This window comes from Muntiacus reevesi, chromosome 3, assembly GCF_963930625.1.
Source record: "Muntiacus reevesi chromosome 3, mMunRee1.1, whole genome shotgun sequence".
Classification (NCBI taxonomy): domain Eukaryota; kingdom Metazoa; phylum Chordata; class Mammalia; order Artiodactyla; family Cervidae; genus Muntiacus; species Muntiacus reevesi.
In genome coordinates this window covers 138,581,109-138,602,268 of record NC_089251.1, presented here as the reverse complement: position 1 = coordinate 138,602,268, position 21,160 = coordinate 138,581,109, and the positions used below count along the sequence as shown (strand labels likewise).

At 35.6% G+C, this 21,160-nt stretch overlaps 1 protein-coding gene across 7 annotated transcripts in view; it reads left to right on the top strand.

The window, feature by feature from the left end:
* MAP2 (microtubule associated protein 2) overlaps positions 1-21,160 on the top strand; it is a 285,457-nt gene that overhangs the window by 213,516 nt on the left and 50,781 nt on the right. For all 7 annotated transcript variants that reach the window (XM_065930672.1, XM_065930678.1, XM_065930677.1 and 4 more), the window contains one exon: positions 19,238-19,351. In XM_065930672.1, coding sequence (XP_065786744.1) covers positions 19,238-19,351 — 114 coding nt within the window. The remainder of the gene's footprint in view (positions 1-19,237; positions 19,352-21,160) is intronic.

Sequence of the window (21,160 nt, the reverse complement as noted above, 5' to 3'; positions counted from 1 at the left end):
ACAAACCAGATCACGTAATAAATGAATTGCAATCATCAACTCTCTCTCCTCTTTCCTTCATCAGAGGGCACTTACTTCAGCCAAAGGTTTGCCTCCTTCTCTCTCATCCACCCCTTTCAGTGTTCACCTTCATGTCTGGACCATCATAACTTTAATTTTTGAAAGTGCAAGGCCATAGTCTGCTTACCTTTGATCTTATGCACTGAGATGGTGGGGGAGGAAGCAGCGGGGAGGGGTTGCATAGAAAATGCTGGGACATAACACTTTATATTTAATTTACAACTTGTCTAAATTTTTGTCTCTTTCCTTACAATTTAAAACTAATCCATAGAAACGTAGATAGAATTATATACTCACCTAGTATCACATAACTTTTTACTTTAAGAATTTTTCTTACACTTACTTATTAAAGTGTCCTTTTTAGAAGCCATGCCACTGAAACCGAAACAACAGATGAGAAACCATGGAAAATCCATGAAAAATTGGGCCACTTAGAAAAGTTATTGTTATTGATAAGTGAATACAACATAATACTGAAGCAAGTCATTTTTAAATCATTTTCCAGCATGGTTAATAAGAATAAAGGCTTATAATAAATGCGTCTTCTCTTTTCCACCTTATCTTTATTGAGAAAAGCAAACAGAATGCATTTCAGTCCCCATAGAGTTTCAACTCTGGGTGATAATTAGGAGCCTCATGTTTAAGCTTCTTATTTGTAGGTGGTGCTCAAATGCATATTACAGTTTATATCAAGATAACATCTGGGCTTCCCAGCTGGTGCAGTGGTGAAAGAATCCACCTGCCAATGCACGAGATGCAAGAGACGCAGGTTCCATCCCTGGGTTGGGAAGATCCCCTGGTGTAGGAAATGGCAACCCACTCCAGTATTCTTGCCTGGGAAATTCTATGGATAGAGGACTCTGGTGGGCTATAGTCCATGGAGTTGCAAGGAGTCAGAAAGAACTGAGTGACTGAATATGCAATACACAAGATAACATCAAGATAACTAGATGTTATCTTGTAAGGTGACCTCTCATATTTCTCCTATATATGGGTTTAGTGACCCATCCAGGATACTTGGCTAAAGCCAGCACACAGGTCTCCTGCTTTATGGGGTCGTGCTCCTTCTACTGCCCCATGCAGCCAGACGCCCAGCAGCAACAATAACCAGTCATAGCCAAAGACAGTTCTTCCATTGCAGAATGGTCACATCCTTGTGCCTTTCAGCATGACAGCAAATTTATTCCCAGTTTTCAGCTTGAATGGAGAAAGAAAGGAGGCAATTCTGAGATGTTTACAGATGCCAAAACTTTGAAGTATTTAAAATCACACTTTTTAAGTGATTTTGACTATTCTGAGGTACAATGCTTTGAACACAGATTAAAAAAAAACAGCAGTCACAGTATAAAGTGCCTTTGTGATTCTAAGTCACCGCCAGGTCTCTTTTTGAGTAAATTTGAAGATTAAAGGTCAGTCCTTCAGTAAACTACCCCTTGATTTCCCAAGGTTTGCAGTGTTTCTCCAGCATTTCTGGGGCATTTCTCCAGGTCTGCTCCCATCAAAGCAGTGAGATCTGTAAAGCCCTTCTGGGTTATCACGGTCACTTTTTCCAGAGCTTTCCAATGGAGATGCACCTTCTAAAGCTCAACACGCCCTTTTACATCCTCCTGATTCAAGCAGCCCAGTCATGAACATACTTGGATTTCTAAGTTTTTTGTTGCTGAAATTATAAATTTCAGATTGAAAATGCATAGTGGAGAAAAACGTTATCATCAGTCACTAGCAAAAATCTGAATATACCTCTACACTTCTCTCTCTCCCTTTCTAATCTTAGAAAATTTGAATCTGCATTTTCTCACCCCATATTCCCCTCCCTCCATTCCCACATTTGAGATTTAATGGTAGGAATCTCCACCCCATTTAAACTATGGTATATTATACATAATATATATTAACACACACAGAGCAAAGTAGTGCAGAACCATTTCTTCTGTGAAGTGACTGAAGCCGGCCCCACCACCCCCCAAGGCAAATAAATAGGCTGGCCTAACAATACAAAAGGTTGCAGATTTTCCTTTCCTTGTTGCCATGCCAACCACTCATTGCTCTGGCTGCCATTTCCCCGGAGCTCCGCAGAGGAGTGTGCAGAGCAGTTATTTAGCATTCAGGGTGGATCTGCAGAAAAGCACACGGCCTCACTGCAAAGTGTCTGCGCCTGGCGGCGCCGATGGACAAGGACAGAAAATGGGGATCTTTGCAATGTTTTCCTTCGAAAGGTTGGGCATCTGGGGCTAGAAAAAGTGAGAAAGACAAGGATTGCTAGAAAAGGCATGAGGTTTGTATTTGTCACGTTTGCTTTGTCCTATGTGCTCTCTGTACCATTTGAAGCAGGTTTGGAGTATTAGCTTCAATCATATGTGACTTGCCTTGTTGGTAAATAGAAGGGGATCTGAACCTAATTGGGGGCTGGCTTGCCTGGATTTTATAATGAAGAACAGCCTCTCAACCTTGGTAAGGTTGCTTGCTTATAGCAGATATTGCTAAATACAGCTTGTAATGTTTTACAAATTAGAAGAAAAGATAGGTACCAGATACAGTTGTTTATTTAAATGTGCAATTGTAGGTAGTTCTTTCTATAAAAAAAATTACCTTGTATCTTTCTTTGCTCTTCAGCCAGAATCTTAGAGTAGAATGTGATTGTTTGAAGCTGGTAATTATGAATCAAAATTTAAGGAAAACTTGGTTTCTCTTGTCTCCTTTTAATTAAACCCAGTGACTCAACAAATAAAACCCATGATTTTATTCCTTGGAATTTTAATTGCCTACAAACACTTCAAGTTGTGAAGAGTAAGACTTGATCTAATGTAATATAATATTTTAAAATTAAGATTAATTTGCATATGCATTTACTCCCATGTATGTTCCTCCAGAAAATTCCTCCCTTGCACTTGTGGAAATCATTTTCGTTTCTTTATTGTCTTGTTTTGGGTTAAAGTCAGAACTACATCATAGACACTAATATATATATATATGTATATAAATATACACACACACACATACACACACATATATATAATTCTCTTTGGTCCACTGACACTTTGAAAAATTATTGTTTTGAATTTGAATCTTAATACAACAGATTTGAGCTGAGGAGAGTTCGGAACTACTTGTAAAAATTACTGTCTCTCTTGTTTCTAGCTGTAAGTATAATTTAATAGCATTGAATTTTTCACTTGAGCCTTTCTTGTAATCCTATATTTTTTTCAAGACCTTATCAAATTTTCTCCTAATTTGCTACCATGTTGTATCATCATATTTTTCTTTCAATGTATCCCAATTTGAGGTTTTTTTAAATCTCCATTTAGAGAAGATTTCTAAACAGTTCATAAAATCTTTTTTGTTTGTAGTGAATAGATGACAATAATCAGTCATGGAAGCCAGTCTTCCTGATTTTTTTTTTTTTTTTTTTTGACCCTCTAAGCCTATGTTTTGGTTAGGATTATGCATGACCTTTATATATCCCTTGTTCAATTACTAAGAATTCTCTCTTCCCAGAAAATAAAAGAGAAAAACCTTAATAGTAATTTGGAACAAATAAATTAACTAATATCTGGAGAATATTCTTCATCAATCACTAATGTGTGTTTTTAAAAGTTATATATATATATATATATATATATATATGTATATATATATATATATATATGATTATATTGCTTGCATATACCTGAGAAAAATGTCTGTCACTGTGTACCAAATATCCTCTTGAGGGTTGGCTCCAGGTTTGGTTTTATCGCTACTGGGAGGTTAGTAGGTCAGGGAGTACCTAGCAGTCATCAACACCTCCCTCTTTTCTCCCCAAGCCACTTAAGATGAACCGACTTTCTGCTTCAGTGTATCTAGCCCTCTCATCCCCTCACACTTCACTGCACCTTAGCACATTACATAAAGCACTGCTTTGATTGTCAGGGGAGTCTGGAAATTCATACCAGGAGCAGATGAACAGAACGACGGGTGCTGCATTGCAGACCTGGTAGTTTAAGCATGATCTGACTTGACATCTGACTTGTCCTGGGGGGGAAAGGACACCAAACCGCCCAGTGCCCTCTCTCTTTGTGACTCGCCTTACAGAATGAGTCATGGTTCAGCAACACTCAGAAAATAGAGTTCTAAACCCAGCCATGCTGATGAGCAGAGAAAGAGGGAAGCATGTGTTCTAGGCTCTCATGGCAGCTTTTAACAAGTATGCAAATACTAGGTAGTGCTAGTATGCAAATGTTAGAAAGGAGAGTTAAATGTCCACTTTTACAATTGATTTCAGCAATGCTCAAACTTCATAAAACATTAGGCAAAATGGGTACTAAGGGAGCAATCAACACAAGATTCAGAGAAAAATCATGTGTAATAGAGATGATTCAGCCTCAGCACCCTGAAAATTAGATTCAATATTTTCAGTCCAGATTTTGTGTTTGGAAACACAGGTCAAGGTAAGGCTGGGAGCTGTGCACCTCTGATTCTTGCATAAGTAGCTCCAGCATGAGTAGTCAGTTCTCTATTTGAACTAACAGTGTTCTCTTTTGCAAACCTAGTTAATTTGCCCAAGCACTCTGTTCTGGTTTAATTCAAATGCTGCATCATGAAACAAGTGACAGAGGACTCATTTGAAAGGGTACATGTAACAGAAGAGATTATTAGAAATTCATAATCAAAGGTTCAGAACTGATTCATTTTATTCTTTCAAATGAATCTCTTCCTCTTTCAAATACCCCTGTGTACCATGTTTATGTCTTGCTAATAGCATTGATCATGTGTTTTGATGTGGAAGCTGTGCTTCATTCATCTCCATGTTCCTTCTGGTATATAATGCAATGCTTATACTCCATAGTAGGTGTTAATAAATATTTTTGAAAGTGAGATAAAGAAGAGAGAACCTGAAACTATTGCAACACTGAATCAGCTATACCCCAATACAAAATAAAAAGTTCAGAGACAATTAAAAAAAAGGAAGAGAGAAAATTAGTATTCATCTTCAATTTTGAGAATGGAAATTACATAAATAAAATAGGGCTACAAAAACTTTGAATATATTTTGTATATATATTGTGTAAGCAATATATTTGTGGGAAAGATGATGTTAGGAATGTTGGAACTAAAGAGGCAAATGGAGGAACTTGGGGGGAGGCTGGATTCAGAGTGAAGACTGTAGAAGTGTTGACTAGCTCAATCAAGTTGGAATTCTGAAATACTGTTGTAAAGAGAGTGTCATGGAGGGATATAGCAGAAGACTTGTTATGTTCTGCAGATGGGAGTGAAGATTTGGAGTGAAGAAAACATATCTTTGACTTAAAATAGAAGTAAGACATCTGATTAGAAATACAGTCTTGATGATGAAAACACCTGAACTGGGAAAAATATAAAAAATCAGGATAAATGACCTTTCTGAGACACATCCATAATCTAACAGCTAAGAAATACACAGATATTAAACAACTTTTCTTATTCATTCTTGCAAAACAGAGTCTGATGTAATAGAGTTGGTCTCAATAGAAAATGATACTGAAATATCCTGTGAACAGAACTCTAAAATGCACACCTTTGTTGATCTTCTGGCTTTAAGGTAAAGATTGCCTCACTACTATAAATCAGAAGGCCACACAAATTTCATTTCTGGCAAATGGACAAACTGAATCTTAAAGAAAATGGATGCTCTAAGTCATAGACTTAATTATACTTTATTAAAGGAATATACTAGTATTGTCTTGGAGAGATGTTATGTATCCTATTTTTTAAGGTCAACATGATTAATATATCACCAATGTTCTTTTACACTACTTCATCTTTGAGTCTATAAAATTACTTGAAAATGATAAGTTCTTAGGTAATAAACAGCATTTCACTATTGAATAACAGGGGTATTTATTCACTAATTTTAGGAAAAATGTTTCAGTTTCAATCAGATACATTTCTCTAGTTTTCTTATTTTAAAAAATCTTAAAAGCTGCATGTAATTGATAACTTTCTTTCCTTTTTGACATATTAAAATGAAAGATGCTCCCATTTACATTTTCTAATTTTAATTATTATTTCAGTATTTAAAGGACAGTATTTAATTAAACTACTGTTAATTTTATAAGCAGTTTTTAAAATGAATCAGTTCTTTGGATACTTTTTCTCCTTGTTGCATTTCCATGCTACTATTCTTTATCTTAAGCTAAAGTGTAGTTTTTTTTTCTTTAAAAATTATCTATTGGTTTTTTGAAAAACCAAGACTGTGACTAAAGCATTGGAAAGATTGGAATAAACCTGTTCTCCTGAGAACTTTACCAGAATTGACTTTTCTCCAAAAAAACAAAAAAAAAATTGCACTAACTTGGCCTGTCTCACAAAGCATGTAAGACAGTTCTTCCAAGCCAGTTGTCACCCAATTCTTCTGTCTTGATTGTAGTAAAAAAGAAACAGAGAAATGAGTTTGAAGCAAGTACAGATACCACTTTCAAAAGTCGCATTTTAGGAGAGGAAGTTCGTTCAATCAGGATAGCAATGATCTCTGTCCTCTTGAAAATATTTGCCATCCCACCTTTGACAGTTTTAAGTATGATATATCACCCTTCGCACCCACAATTTGCGAGTATTTCTAGAGGTATGCTTGATATCAGTGAGACCCACTACACAGAAGAGATATAGATTGATGTAAGTAAACAACATTGAAGCAAAATCATCAATGTAAAATTTTATTTCAACAGATAATTAGAGGGAACTTTCTAAAGTAGTATTTGTATGTTATTTGAAAATTTCTGGATTACTTTGAAATTACTATTACTTGTTTTTGTTTATCTTAACATAAACTTTTTGTTGGAGAGAAATTCATTTAATAGGATGTTTCATGGAATGCATTAATCAATCCAGAATACAAAAGATATTTTTATTCTAGAATAATTTTTGGCATAAATTTTTAAATTCTATTTAAGTCTTTGCTTTTTACTATCATAATAGTATAAATATAATGTTAGACTTAACACTTATTTTCTTACTTAAAAAAATTATTTTTTTATTTGCAAATTCTCTTGATTTTGCTATTCAGAGACCCTGGGAAAGATCCTTAACTATCAACAATTTTTCTTTTTGGAATTTTTCCAAAGAAACAGTCCTCCTTATCTTATGTTATGGCTGAGCTCTACTTAACAAGCATTATTAAAGACTAAAAGAATGATGGCTCAAAATTATCTTTCTTTCTCATTTTTTGTTTTCTTTTCTGTCATAGCATTTTACTTTTCAGAATTTTATAATGTAATTAATTCCACTGTCCTTTTTCCTGCAGTATAATTGAAACATGGTTCGCAGGTTCTATATATTCAGTTATAATTTGGAAATGATAAAGAATTATCATGTGTACTTAGTGACTTAAAAGTCTGCCAAGTCCTTTCAGGACTGACATAAAGAGAATATTTGTGAACAATATTTTCTATAATTCCAGTGCCAAAAATAAAATAGGCAGTTGTAAAAGAGAATCACTTAAAATACTTACATTTCATGAGAGACTGACTAAGAAGAATCAAATAAGGTGGATGTTGTATATTATTATTTACACATTCATTCTTAGAACTATGTTAGGACTAGAGGCTTAAGCAAACTAATTACACAGAAGTCATGTTGGTCTGTCTGTTTGCTGATTGAAGGTACACCATGATGTACTATGACAAAAGCAATCTCCCCACCATAGTTCCTAAATTCCGTAGGGTTCTAGGTTAGAAGGCCGCCAAAGATTTAAAATTATTACCTTGGGGATGAGATGGTGCCAACAAAATGTAGCTAAGCTGATGATTTTTACCTTTTTATTGTAACAGTTTTTCCCTAGATGAAATCTTTCAGTTTATAGACGTAACTAGTAAAGACTCTCCCTGATATATAGAGCACTTATACATTAAAATTTTGCTTCAGTGATTTTTTTCTTTTCTGAAATCTAGAATGTTTTTCCATTTTTTCATTGTGTTCTCTGTCTCAGACATTCCTGGTTTTGCAATGGTAGAAGCAATAATTTCCCCATATGAAGTCTTAGACTTGTGCTGGTGCCCAAGTCTTTTGAGGCACCCAAAACAGATAAAACTTTGAAGACACAAATAGACCTTCATGTGCACGAATGCTGGCACATGCATAGATTCACACACACACATACGCACATGTGTGCAAGTGCTGTTCTGCACACACAGTGTATTTTGTATTATCACACAGTTACTCTAAGGATGAATTTTTTCTATCTCTCTTAGTTTTATTGATAGTTCATCTCTTCATTAATGTTATTAATAATGTCTCCTGCTACATTGCTTTGTGTGATGTGCTCAAGACAATACAGACAGTAATCCAGTTTCTCTCAAGCCTACAAGGAGTAGTACAATTGTAATGGTTTTGACAAAATGCAAAACCTGTGCTTTACAAGGCTCTGAAAACATTTTATCAGTTCCCTCAGTGCCTTAATTATTGTACTCAATTTATTGATATTAAACAGTTTGAAATTTTCAGAGAGCCATATTCCCCAAGACATTTCTTTCTCAAATTAATTTAGAATCAATAAAATATTGCAAGCTGATTTAATTAGTAAATGTTTACTGTATGAAATACAAACAACGCTACAAATATGCACATATTACTACATTTAGATCCTCCAATACCACCAACAGCACAAACCTTTAATTAGAATATATAATTATAAAGCTAAGCCATACTTGCTTGCTGTATTTCTTCTGCTGTATGCTTAAAACTAGAAGTGAAATTTTCCAGTAGGTACTGTTTTTGATTGGTGCTTTGCCTTCCTAATTACTTTTGATTCCATATGTGTTGTTCTTAACTTGCAGTATCCTTCTACTGATAACCATCTTAATTTACAAAGTCTTTCCCTTTAAGTAAATTAAACATTAGGCCAATTCTATCCAAGCTCTAAGAACTTCATTTGAGTAGATTAAATTGGCCATCTAAGCAAGATTATGGATTCAAGCACATAGGTTGAAATAGGGAAAAAGGAGAAAGAGGGAAAATTTCTCCTATAATCATACACTACTCCTAATCCTAGCCCAAATTGTTGCAAATGCCTTTCAGAAGAGGACCATGTGAGTGACTGTGAATGTATAGATCAGCCAAAATCTGTGGCCCTTACTAGAACAATCTTAAAAAAAAAACAACCAAAAACATGTTCTTCAATGAGATTGTCCCACTTTCCAGTACAATTTAAATATAGGAACACCATGTCTTATTCATCTTTCCTTGGTAATGCCAAGGTAATCATTAGCCTTAGTAGTGACTTGGTAATGACTAAGCATAGTTACATCATCTGGAGTGGGTACAATATAACTTAAATTTAAGTACCCTTCAGAATGAACTTTGTGCAGTCATGATTCCTCATCTTAAATGCATTTATCTCCGTAGACTAACATTACTGCAAACGCGTTTTCCCTCATAAATTTATCCTTGTTTTAGTCAGTAAATCTTTGGAATTCCTCTTTGAAAGAAAAAGCTGGTACCCAGAAATCCACAGCTGTCGTGTTGGCCAGGTGGCTAGGGTGACCCTTTGAGATCAATGGGAATCTGATTAGGAAGGGATATGCCAATGCTGGCCTCTTTAATAAGTACCAAGGTGCCAGAGAAACAAACAAAAACAGCAACAACAAAAACCAATCTGCTCTTTTAATTTCCTTCATCAACACTTGATCACGGGGAACAGCTTCAGAGAGACCATTCATTCACTCTCCAAATTAAGCTGGAGCAGAGGCAAGGCACTTTCCTTCTTTCCCTGTTTATATGAATTTATCTAGGGTATTTGTTTAGCCGAGCGCTTCGAACACAGTGCTTTCCTTGTTGACTAGTTTCCATCAGCAGCAGCAATTAGCTTCAGTTTCCTAGGCAACCGTTCTCTACCCCACTGAGAAAAACCTTTTCTTGACAGGAGCATTCTGTCTAAAATTGCTTTGTGTTCCTTCTTTCACAAGGGTACGGTAGGCTTACTTGTCATTTCTTTTAACACAGCACTATTATGCTTAACTATTCTTAAAAGCAAAAGCGCTTTCTGGCTTTTATATTCCATATGGTTGAATTTATTGTCAACATCTCTTACTTTTCTCTTAACCTGAAAGAAATCAACAAAAATATATTCTCAGGCATATGCCAACTTGCTTGGATTTTTTTGTTGTTCACAGTGTAATCATTGAGCCTTTACATATTCAAGTCATCTCAGCTGGTTGTGATGAAAACCTAAAAGGTACACATTAAAAATCAGACTTCTTTGTATACCAACAATGTCATAATTTGCTCAGAACCAGGTTGGAATTGTCAGGGCCACTGAGAAAGTTTCAGCTCCATTGTTTATAAATCAAACAAACAATATTGATAGATTAATATAACAAAATTACTAAACCAAAAATAGGTGCTAAAGACGGGGCCTGACACTAGCAACAGAATTCGACATGATAAAATAATGTGACCAGAAATGCATAGTGGTGTAGCATGAATCAGCATCATGGAAAAAACTGGAGGATTGCAAACCGACTGTAAATGCTGAATATCCCTGGATCGGGAAGATCCCCTGGAGAAGGAAGCGGCAACCCGCTCCAGTATTCTTGCCTGGGAAATCCCATGGACAGAGGAGCCTTGTCACAGAAGAGTTGGACACAACTCAGCCACTAAACAACAGCAACATGGTATAAGGATAGAGTAAAACTTACCTTATCGTTTTAGTTGCAAGAATCACTGGCAGGAGCCCGATACAGTCTGTTAGACAATGACCCAAAATTCAAGCAAGAAGGTACTCACTGGGAAAAATGACAGAATTGTCCTAGTGTATGACAGAAACTGTCAATGTTTCCCTACATTTTGTCGATCAAATGATGATAGTAGACTTGATAACAAACCTGTGAATGTGATTAAAATAGTAATATATAATTTAAATAAGCACTTTACATATATATATATATTTCATTTAGTTGTCCCAATATACCAAAAGATAAATATCACTTCAGTTCCCCTTTTTAGATGGGGAAACGGAAGCTTAGAGACAGTATTTACTTGCAGTTAGTAAGAGCGAAAGACAGGGTTTGATTCCAGATTTTCTGACACCAGAATCTACTATGATATAAAATATCTGTACTACACTGATATAAATCAAAATGATATTCTAATGAGACAGTAAATTGCCTTTATCCATGATTTTGCTAGTTTTCCAACTTGGAAAATATGTTACTGTGTGAAATATATAATATTGACAGGAAATAGAAGTGCCTAGTGTAGCAACTTATTTAATAACCTTGTATTGCAATATGATGTTTATTCATTATGTAGGAGAATGTAAGTAGCTTAGCATCAAATCTCCAAGGTATTATCAAGTAGGTTTCTGTGGATGAGAGCACGTCTCAGTTTCTTATACCTATTTACTTCTATTGGTGGTATATGCTTCCACCAGTATATTTACCCAATAACAAAAATAAACATGCTTTCCAGAATTCAGTTCAGTCTCCTGAGGACTGCTTTGATCCTCTTGTGAATACCAACCCCATGTCTGTTATTCAGAATATGTTTACAAGACAGACTTCACGTTGTTACCTGTAGCTGTTTATCTCTATATTGATGATACAGTGTCACCTGTTGCTCTATTCCCTGTGTTTTATCTTTAAATCCTTTATTTTATATAAGTCTATAAGCAATGGCACCCTCTCCAGTATTCTTGCCTGGAAAATCCCATGGATGGAAGAACATAGTAGGCTAAAGTCCAAAGAGTTGGACACAACTCAGCGACTTCACTTTCACTTTTCATAAGCAATAACATTATTTAAAGATTATAAATGGATTTGTTTTAAAGAAGTTGCTTTTAATGTCTAGCTGATTTTTGACAGATCTTTTATCAGATCAGTTCCAAGTTATCATTCATTTTCCTTAGGCATGACAAGACTTTATGGTCACATCATGAGCTATTTTTTTATTAGTTATAAAAACTGTCTCATTAGCATAATGACACTGCTGGTAAAATTATACCAAGTTAATATTCAAATACTGGTTGTAAGGTTTTCACTGAAATTCTAAATCCTTGACATTAACAAAAGATAGAATAAAATACATATTACACAACATCCTTAAGACAATTTCTAACATAAACTAAAAATGTCCACTTCTGAAAATTTTAGATGGTCAAAAGAAACATAACTAATCCTTTCAGAATTTCAGATTACAGTAAGATGTGTCATGTTTTTAACTGCAAGCTCAGTTCAATTCAGTCGCTCAGTTGTGTCCTACTCTTTGTGACCACATGGACTACAGCACGCCAGGCCTCCCTGTTCATTACCAACTCCTGGAGTTTACCCAAACTCATGTCCATTGAGTCAGTGATGCCATCCAACCATCTCATCCTTTGTTGTCCCCTTCTCCTGCCTTCAATCTTTCCCAGCATCAGGGTCTTTTCTAATGAGTCAGTTCTTTGCATCAGGTGGCCAAAGTATTGGAGTTTCAGCTTCAACATCAGTCCTTCCAGTGAATATTCAGGACCAATTTCCTTTAGGATGGACTGGTTGAATCTCCTTGCTGTCCAAGGGACTCTCAAGAGTCTTCTCCAACACCACAGTTCAAAAACATCAATTCTTTGGCGCTCAGCTTTCTCTATAGTCCAACTCTCACATCCATACATGACTACTGGAAAAACCATAGCCTTGACTAGACAGACCTTTGTTGGCAAAGTAATGTCTCTGCTTTTTAATATGCTGTCTAGGTTGGTCATAACTTTTCTTCCAAGGAGAAAGTGTCTTTTAATTTCATGGCTACAGTCACCATCTGCAGTGATTTTGGAGCCCCAAAAAATAAAGTCTTTGTTTCCACTGTTTCCCCATATATTTGCCATAAAGTGATGGGACCAGATGCCATGATCTTAGTTTTCTGAATTAAGCCAACTTTTTCACTCTCCTCTTTCACTTTCATCAAGAGGTTCTTTAGTTCTTTGCTTTCTGCGATGTGTAGTGTCATCTGCATATTTGAGGTTATTGGTATTTCTCCCAGCAATCTTATTTCAACTTGTGCTTCATCCAATCCAGCATTTCTCATGATGTGCTCTGCATATAAGTTAAATCAGCAGGGTGACAATATACGGTCTTGATGTACTCCTCTCCCAACTTGGAGCCAGTCTGTTCCGTGTCTAGTTCTAACTGTTGCTTCTTGACCTGCATACAGACTTCTCAGGAGGCAGGTCAGGTGGTCTGGTATTCCCATCTCTTTCTGAATTTTCCACAATTTGTTGTGATCCACACAGTCAAAGGCTTGGCATAGTCAATAAAGCAGAAGTAGATGCTTTCTTGCTTTTTCAGTGATCCAGTGGATGTTGGCAATTTGATCTCTGGTTCCACTGACTTTTCTAAATCCAGCTTGAACATCTGGAATTTCACAGTTCATGTACTGTTGAGCCTGGCTTGGAGAATTTTGAGTATTACTTTGCTAGCATGTGAGATGAGTACAGGTGTGTGGTAGTCAGAGCATTCTTTAACATTTCCTTTCTTCAGAGCCAAAGCAAAAGCAGCACCTATTTGTGGATGTGACTGGTGATGGAAGTAAAGTCTGATGTTGTAAAGAGCAATATTGCATAGGAACCTGTAATGTTAGATCCATGAATCAAGGCAAATGGAAGTGGTCAAACAGGAGATGGGAAGAGGGAACATCGACCTTTTAGGAATCAGCAAACTTAAATGGGCTAGGATGGGTGAATTTAACTCAGATGACTATTGTATCTACTACCTTGGGCAAGGATCCCTTAGAAGAAATGGAGTAACCATTATAGTCAACAAAAGAGTCTGAAATGCAGTACTTGGATGCAATCTCAAAAATGAAAGAATGATCTCTGTTCATTTTCCAAGGCAAGTCATTCAATATCACAGTAATCCAAGTCTATGCCCCAACCAGTAATGCTGAAGAAGCTAAAGTTGAACGGTTCTATGAAGACCTACAAGACCTTCTAGAACTAACACCCAAAAAAAGATATCCTTTTCATTATAGGGGACTGGAATGCAAAACTAGGAAGTCAAGAAATACCTGGAGTAACAGGCAAATTTGGCCTTGTGAAGATATGGTAACTCTCAGTGAAGTATAATGAATAGTACTTTGTCAATTTATGCATAATCTGTATTCATCTTTAATCTCCTGAATGACTAAATCCTACTCAAAATTTTGTATGTATAATGTTTGGAAGGAAAAATTAACAACAATAAATTAGAAAGTAAGAAAGGGAATAAGAATGTAGAACAAGTAAGCAGTGCAGAATTAAAATGTCATCTAATCTGTTCATCACAAAAAGAATGTTTCATGTTGTTCATTGTCCTCAGCGGTAGATATGGGTTATCTTGCTTCTAGAAACACTGTCTAGAAGACCCTCGATAATTGGGACTTACTGGCTGAATCTAGAGCAGATGGTAGCCCAGAACCTATACAGCCAAAGAAGTTTGTATGAAGCCAGAAAATAAATAACATCCCTCTAGCTTTGTCTAGGGAAAGAAAGCAACAATAACAACCAGAAAAACTGGCCATCAACATAGGTAATCACAGATTAATCATACTATCCTATAATTCGACATAAATAGCCTCGTTGGGCTGGAACTCTTACTGCATATCACTGTTGCTCTTTCTGTAAGTAGAAATATAAAAGTAGAAAACTCAGAACACTGTATGACTGAGAGAAAATGAAAGCATCTTGGTGAAGAACTAGTGGGAAATCTTTTTATTTGAGTCCTTGATGTGCCAGCCCTGTTGTATTTTTGAATTCCTCACAACAACCTGTGAGATGGGTATTACTATCATTTCCAATTTTTTTTTTAGTTGAGGAATTGAAACTCAATGAGTTTGAGTAAAATTCCAAAGATGAAGTAACTAGAAGGTAGCAATGCTGGAGTTTATGCCCACATATCTCTGCTTTAAAGTCCATGTGACTTTGTCTAATGTATAATATAAAAGATAGTAATACTTTAGATAGATAGAAAGATATGATAGAAGGGTGGATGGATGGATGGTGGCATTTAATAAATACTTGTAGAATGAATATATATAATTATATTGCATAATTAGCTATAGTTATATATTTATAATCACACACATTGTAACTCTTATCATTTTTATAGTTCTGATTTTTTGACTGTCTTCCTTTATCTTTTGTAAATGTTCGACATGTTTACCATTAGCCTTCCCTGAACTTTACCTGAACCCTGAGTAAACTTGCCCCTGTTCCAAAAGCCAGGCTATAACAACGAGGCTCCCTCAGGAGATCTGCCGATTAGGCCTCCATTGGGAAAAGGCCATCATTCATGGGGGAAGCTGCCATCTCTACAATGATGCCAGCCTTTGCTTAGAGAAAGACTTTTAAACTGACTGGACCATTTGAAACCCCTGAGCAACCCTATATTTGTGATTTCCTGAATAAACAGTAAAATTATAATAATATTAGAAGATAGATTTATTTTCTATTTTTAAAGTTTTAACAATATTATTTTCCCCAGAATGGAATATAACATGTCATGAACTTGGCACCCACACAGCCTATTTGATTATTCTAAAGTAGCATTTCTTATAATCTGTGAAATTCCTTTGAAAAAAAAAAAAAGATCAGTTCTCCTAAGATTGGGCTAGATTATTTTCTTACTAGTTTTGATTAAATACCTACAAATATAGAATCAGCTTATTCAACCATGAAACTCAAGCACGTTTAAATTAATGTTCTTTCAAACAGCAAACCCAGTAAAATTCAAATGTCCTGCTACTTTCCATCTAAATTAATATTGTTTTGCTAAAACTAAATTGTCACTCATAAAACATGTGGTACCAGCTGATATAGTGCATTTTACTTAAGTTGGTCCTGTCTAAACTGTTTGGAGGCAGGTTATGATTCAATTTTCCCTTCATTTATTTCTGTTTAGAATATTTTGAGAACCTGTACAGTGCCTGAAGATGTCACTTGACCCACACCTCATGTAAATGCATTCTTTATTGACTTTACCTCTGTTCTCATTAGCTAAGAACGTGCAAACTAGTTCTCCCTGGTGTCAGAATTATTGTAAATACACTCTCAAGCAAAATGACTAGTGTAATTATGTAGCTCACTTGTAATTTGTTCACATAAATTAGCAGATATTTGTATTATTTTTATTGGACTGTCTTCCCAATGTAAACAAATTTCATTTTTTAACTGCTCTCAGATCCTGGAAAATTCTTCAGAAAGTACAGAAGAATTTTGGAACCCCATTTAATCCAGAATGCATCAAAATCTTAAGAATACAATAAATTATATAAATGGGGAGGGTTAAGTTAGTAAATATAGTAACAGTCACAGATTACTTCTGAATTTGTGTAAATATTATGAACAAGCTTTTCATGTTGATTTTTCATCCTTTCAAAAAATTGTGTTAAAGGTCCAATCTGGATAAAGTTCAATGAGAGGAGCTTTGAGAATTGCACCAATGCCAAAGAGAAATCCTTGACTTGTGAAACTGCATAGAAGTGGAGATAAGGCTTGTGTACCAGCACAATTTCACACAAGATATATTCCCTAAGTGCTATAGGGAGATACTAATGTGCGTAGTGTCAACAGGGAGATGCAGGAATGATCCAGAAGATGCATTGGTTTTATATATATCCCATTTTATGGAGTGCTTGCTCCGCCTCTCCACTGCATTCCGTTCTCCATAAAACACTTGGATGCTAGAAGCCCTAAGATTACTCTCTTGATTTTTAAATGCCTGAATTTCATTGAAAGTTAATACATGTAAGTGGCAATTCACAAAAAGTAAAATAATTCTTTTTGTTATTTTATTAAACAGTGTAGACAACAAAGAAGTGTCTCCAAGTGGATTTAACTTTCTGTGGCATGTTTTGCAGTGTTCTTTCCATTGATGATGTCACTCTGGGAGATTAGCCTTTCGACCCAGCAGCTTGGCTTCATAAAAATACGCAGCCCTTCTTCCTCCCCTGTCCTCCCCAGCAAATAGCATAGCAGTTACAGTGCTTTGATGATTACAATGCTTAATCTTTACAATGCTTTGATGATTGTTGTTGTCACATAGTTACCTGCAAAAGCTGATATGGAACTAAAATGCTAATAAAATAGTACTGTCTCTTAGAAATAAAATATTAATCTCCTTGAGGTAAATTATCTATTGCAGTTTCTAACATAGTCTTCAAGATATATAGGTAGATAGGTAGGCAGGCAGATAAATGATTAGATAGATAGATATTGGTCAATCACTTGTTACATAGTCTCCAAATATAATCAGGAATAGCAATTGTGTACATTAGATACATGAATAGACAAGCAGATCTGAGAATGTGTTTCCTTGGTTCCTACCTTTATAGTAGTTCATACATTTCCTTTAGTAATTCACACATGACTGCTAAAGAATGTTTTCGTTATTTTTCCATTATACCTTCTGCTGACCTGTTTAAGAGGAAGAACATCATAATAGTTAGAAACCTGGGTTCTAATATGTTTTGCCTCCATCAGCTGTGTGAACTTGAGCAAATCTCATCAATATACTCAGCCTTTGTCTCATCTGCAAAATTGGAAAATTTAGACAAACTTCTCTCAAAGTTCTTTAGCTCTAAAATTGTGTGATACTATGACTTAAATTGTATAGGTTAAAACATCCTTATAAAGATGAATTTTATCTTTGGTACTTAATACTGTAATTATTCCATACCTGTTTTTGATAGTAAAGAAAAAGGATGCTTCATCGTTGAAATTAGTTCATTTCAGTTCAGTCGCTCAGTCGTGTCCAACTCTGCGACCCCATGAACCGCAGCATGCCAGGGCTCCCTGTCCATCAACAACTCCTGGAGTCCACCCAAACCCATGTCCATCGAATGGGATGGCATCAGTGATGCCATCCAGCCATCTCATGCTCTGTCGTCCCCTTCTCCTTCTGCCCTCAATCTTTTGCAGTATCAGGGTATTTTCCAATGAGTCAACTCTTCGCATGAGGTGGCCAGAGTATTGGAGTTTCAGCTTCAACATCAGTCAAGTAGACTAATTTCCTTGTGGTAGATGTTTTTATATAAATATGATGAAAAAATTCTGTAGAATTTTATCTCTAATTTAGAAAATATTTTTAATCTCAAAAGACTTCTTTCCTTTTTAATTGATGATACATGCCTGAATTGATCATCATTGATCATCTTTGCCTGAATTTTTTCTGACAAGGTTGTATAAAGTTAGCATTGACATGGTTCAGCAGATGATGTGACAGGCCAAAAACTAGTGATCAGGCATCTCACAGACTGATCACTTTAATGATGAACCTCCCTCTCACTCTAGCTTTTTAAAATGAAACTATTGCACTGTCTATAGGACTTTCCTGGTCGCTCAGCAGTAAAAAATTCACCTGCTCATGCAGGAAATGTGGGTTTGACCCCTGGGTTGGGAAGATCCCCTAGAGAATGAAATAGAAACCCACTCTGGTATTCTTGCCTGGAAAATTCCATAGACAGAGAAGCCTGGTGGGCTACAGTCCATGGAATCACAGAGTCGGATATGACTAAGCGACTAAACAACAACAGTGACACTGACTAAGTTGAATATATATCATATGGCCTTAAGGATCTTGAAACCATCCACTATTGAGAAAAGGAGCAGCTCTTTAGAAAGGGACTGTCTGATACATCATTTCCATGTATTCCACTCAAATTTTATCTTCCCAGGTTTTTCTTAATCTCTGTTGTTCAAACTGAACCCAGATAGTGTTATTTAATCACAAATTCACATTTTGAAGCATCTTCCTATGATTTGAAGTCATGGTATTTCTTCAGATTAGCATAGAAGAGTGTTTTACTGGCTACAAAAATTATTTCTGTTTGTATAAACAGTTTTTCTTTTTTAACTGCCATACAGGTATTTCTTCAGATTAGCATAGAAGAGTGTTTTACTGGCTACAAAAATTATTTCTGTTTGTATAAACAGTTTTTCTTTTTTAACTGCCATACAGGTTCTTTAGTTCTGTGTGCATGTTGCTTAGTTCCCAGAATGCCAGCTCCTTTTATTTTCTTTCTTTCTCTCTTTCTCTCTTTTTTTTTTTTTTGGTTTATGTGTTTGTGTGTTTATCTGTGTGTGTTTAACTTACCTTACTGCACTTTTTATGGAGAAAGACAGTGAAATACAATTCTGACTGTATTGTTTGATTAATTTCCTCTTTGCCACCTGTTTTTGATGGCTCATCATTTTATTTTCTTTTGTTGCCATTTATTACAGAGGAGGTGTCTGCAAGGATAGTTCAAGTAGTCACGGCAGAAGCTGTAGCAGTCCTGAAAGGTGAACAAGAGAAAGAAGCTCAGCCTAAAGATCAACCTCCTGCTCTGCCTTTAGGTAAATGAGAAGTCTCAGGTCAGGGGCAGTGTCTGCTGCACCTCAATCACAGGATCAAGTCTTCACATTCAAAAATAGGCCGTATCTCGTACTCCATCCCTACTTGTGACATTCATCAAACGCCTCTGTTGGGACGCACTGGGACCTATTTTCACCTTTCTCAACAGGCTCATTGTGGTATTTCAGGGTATTTCAGAAGTCTTTAGGACAGTCAACTTATAATTACACTTTGCCCCTAAATTGACCTTCATTTTTCTTTTCCAGACCACTAGAGATAGTTATTAAAAAAATAAAGCCAATGCACTTTGATGTCATGGCCCCCACTCATAAGGAAAATGTTCTAATGCTTTAATTAGATATGATTGTTTCCCTTTATGGGTTTTGATTAATGATTGTCTATACTACAGTCTCTGGGGTCTCCCTGAAAAGACTAATAGCCAGAGATTGTTAGAATCATCAGTGGCTAGTACCTTATATGGGATACAATGATTGAATCCCATATAAGGTACTAGCCTTCACTTTGTTCATTTAAGGGCAATACATTAACCTCCTCCCTCCATTGCAAGTCAAATGCCCTACAGGACCAAACAGGTAATATAATGGCGCTCACCAAGGAAAACACTCTCAGCCAAAGATATGGTGCCCCTACTCTCAATGGATAGATAGATGCTAGAAGTAGATGTGTATATATGCAGAGACACATAAAAAAGGAAATTCTCTTGCATTCAACATATGTTTATTTCACAGGTATGTATAACTAACCCATAGAAAAATGTGGTTTTTAAAGGCTAAAAATAGTATATAACTATTGTTCTTTCAGTCTTATGCATCTTTAATATTTGATTTTCTGATAAGCACTCCATTATCTATTAAAAATTAAACCATAAAAATTTATCCTCTCTCAATAATAATTAAAAATAATCTCATTATATTCAATAAAATGTTCTTTAATGATCAAGGATTATTTTCACCTAAAACAGAGAGGGAAAAACTTATCTAAAACATTAGCTTTCTTTCTATGGTTTACTTCTGTTCTTTGAAATGAAAGGAAACCTTACTTTTTAAAAATATTTTTTTAATTTTTATACAGTTGGAAAGTTATTTTCCATTTACAGCTATTACAAAATGCTGGCTATATTTCCCATGTTGTACAGTACATCCTTGAGCCTATCTTACACCCAAGAGTTTACAGCTCCCATTCTCTACCCCTGTATTGCCCCTCTTCCCTCCCCACTGGTAGGCACTAGTTTGTTCTATCTGTAAATCTGCCCCTTTTTTTGTTATAGATACTAGTTTTCTGTATTTTTTAGATCCCACATATAAATGATATACACTATTTGTCTTTCTCTGTTTGACTTACTTCACTTAACATAATGCCCTGTTAGTGGCAAAATTTCATTAATTTTTAAAAGAAAAATCTCACTTAAAAAAAAATAAAACTTCAAAATATCCCTTAGAAGCCCTCAAGGCTTATTTAAAGTAAATTTTACCACTGGCCTTGACTGATAAATATTTCCTTTTAAAATCCCTTACCTTCGTGTGAGTGGTCATAAAGAAGGTAAGTGTCTTCAAGAGGAAAAGGGAGTTAAGTGTGACTGAATTTCATCTTTTAGAGCGTTTCTCTTTGGGTTTCTTTCATGTGTAGTGCCAAGGCCAGAATATTTCTCAGCTCCCATAGTACATGTTTCTATCTGAAGGTTGCCTCAGGCTGTGACAGCTTCATTTTTCGTTTCTGAGAATACATACAGAAGATGGATTTGACTTTATACTCAGTGAACAAAATGTTGTTTAAAAAATACATCTCCTAAA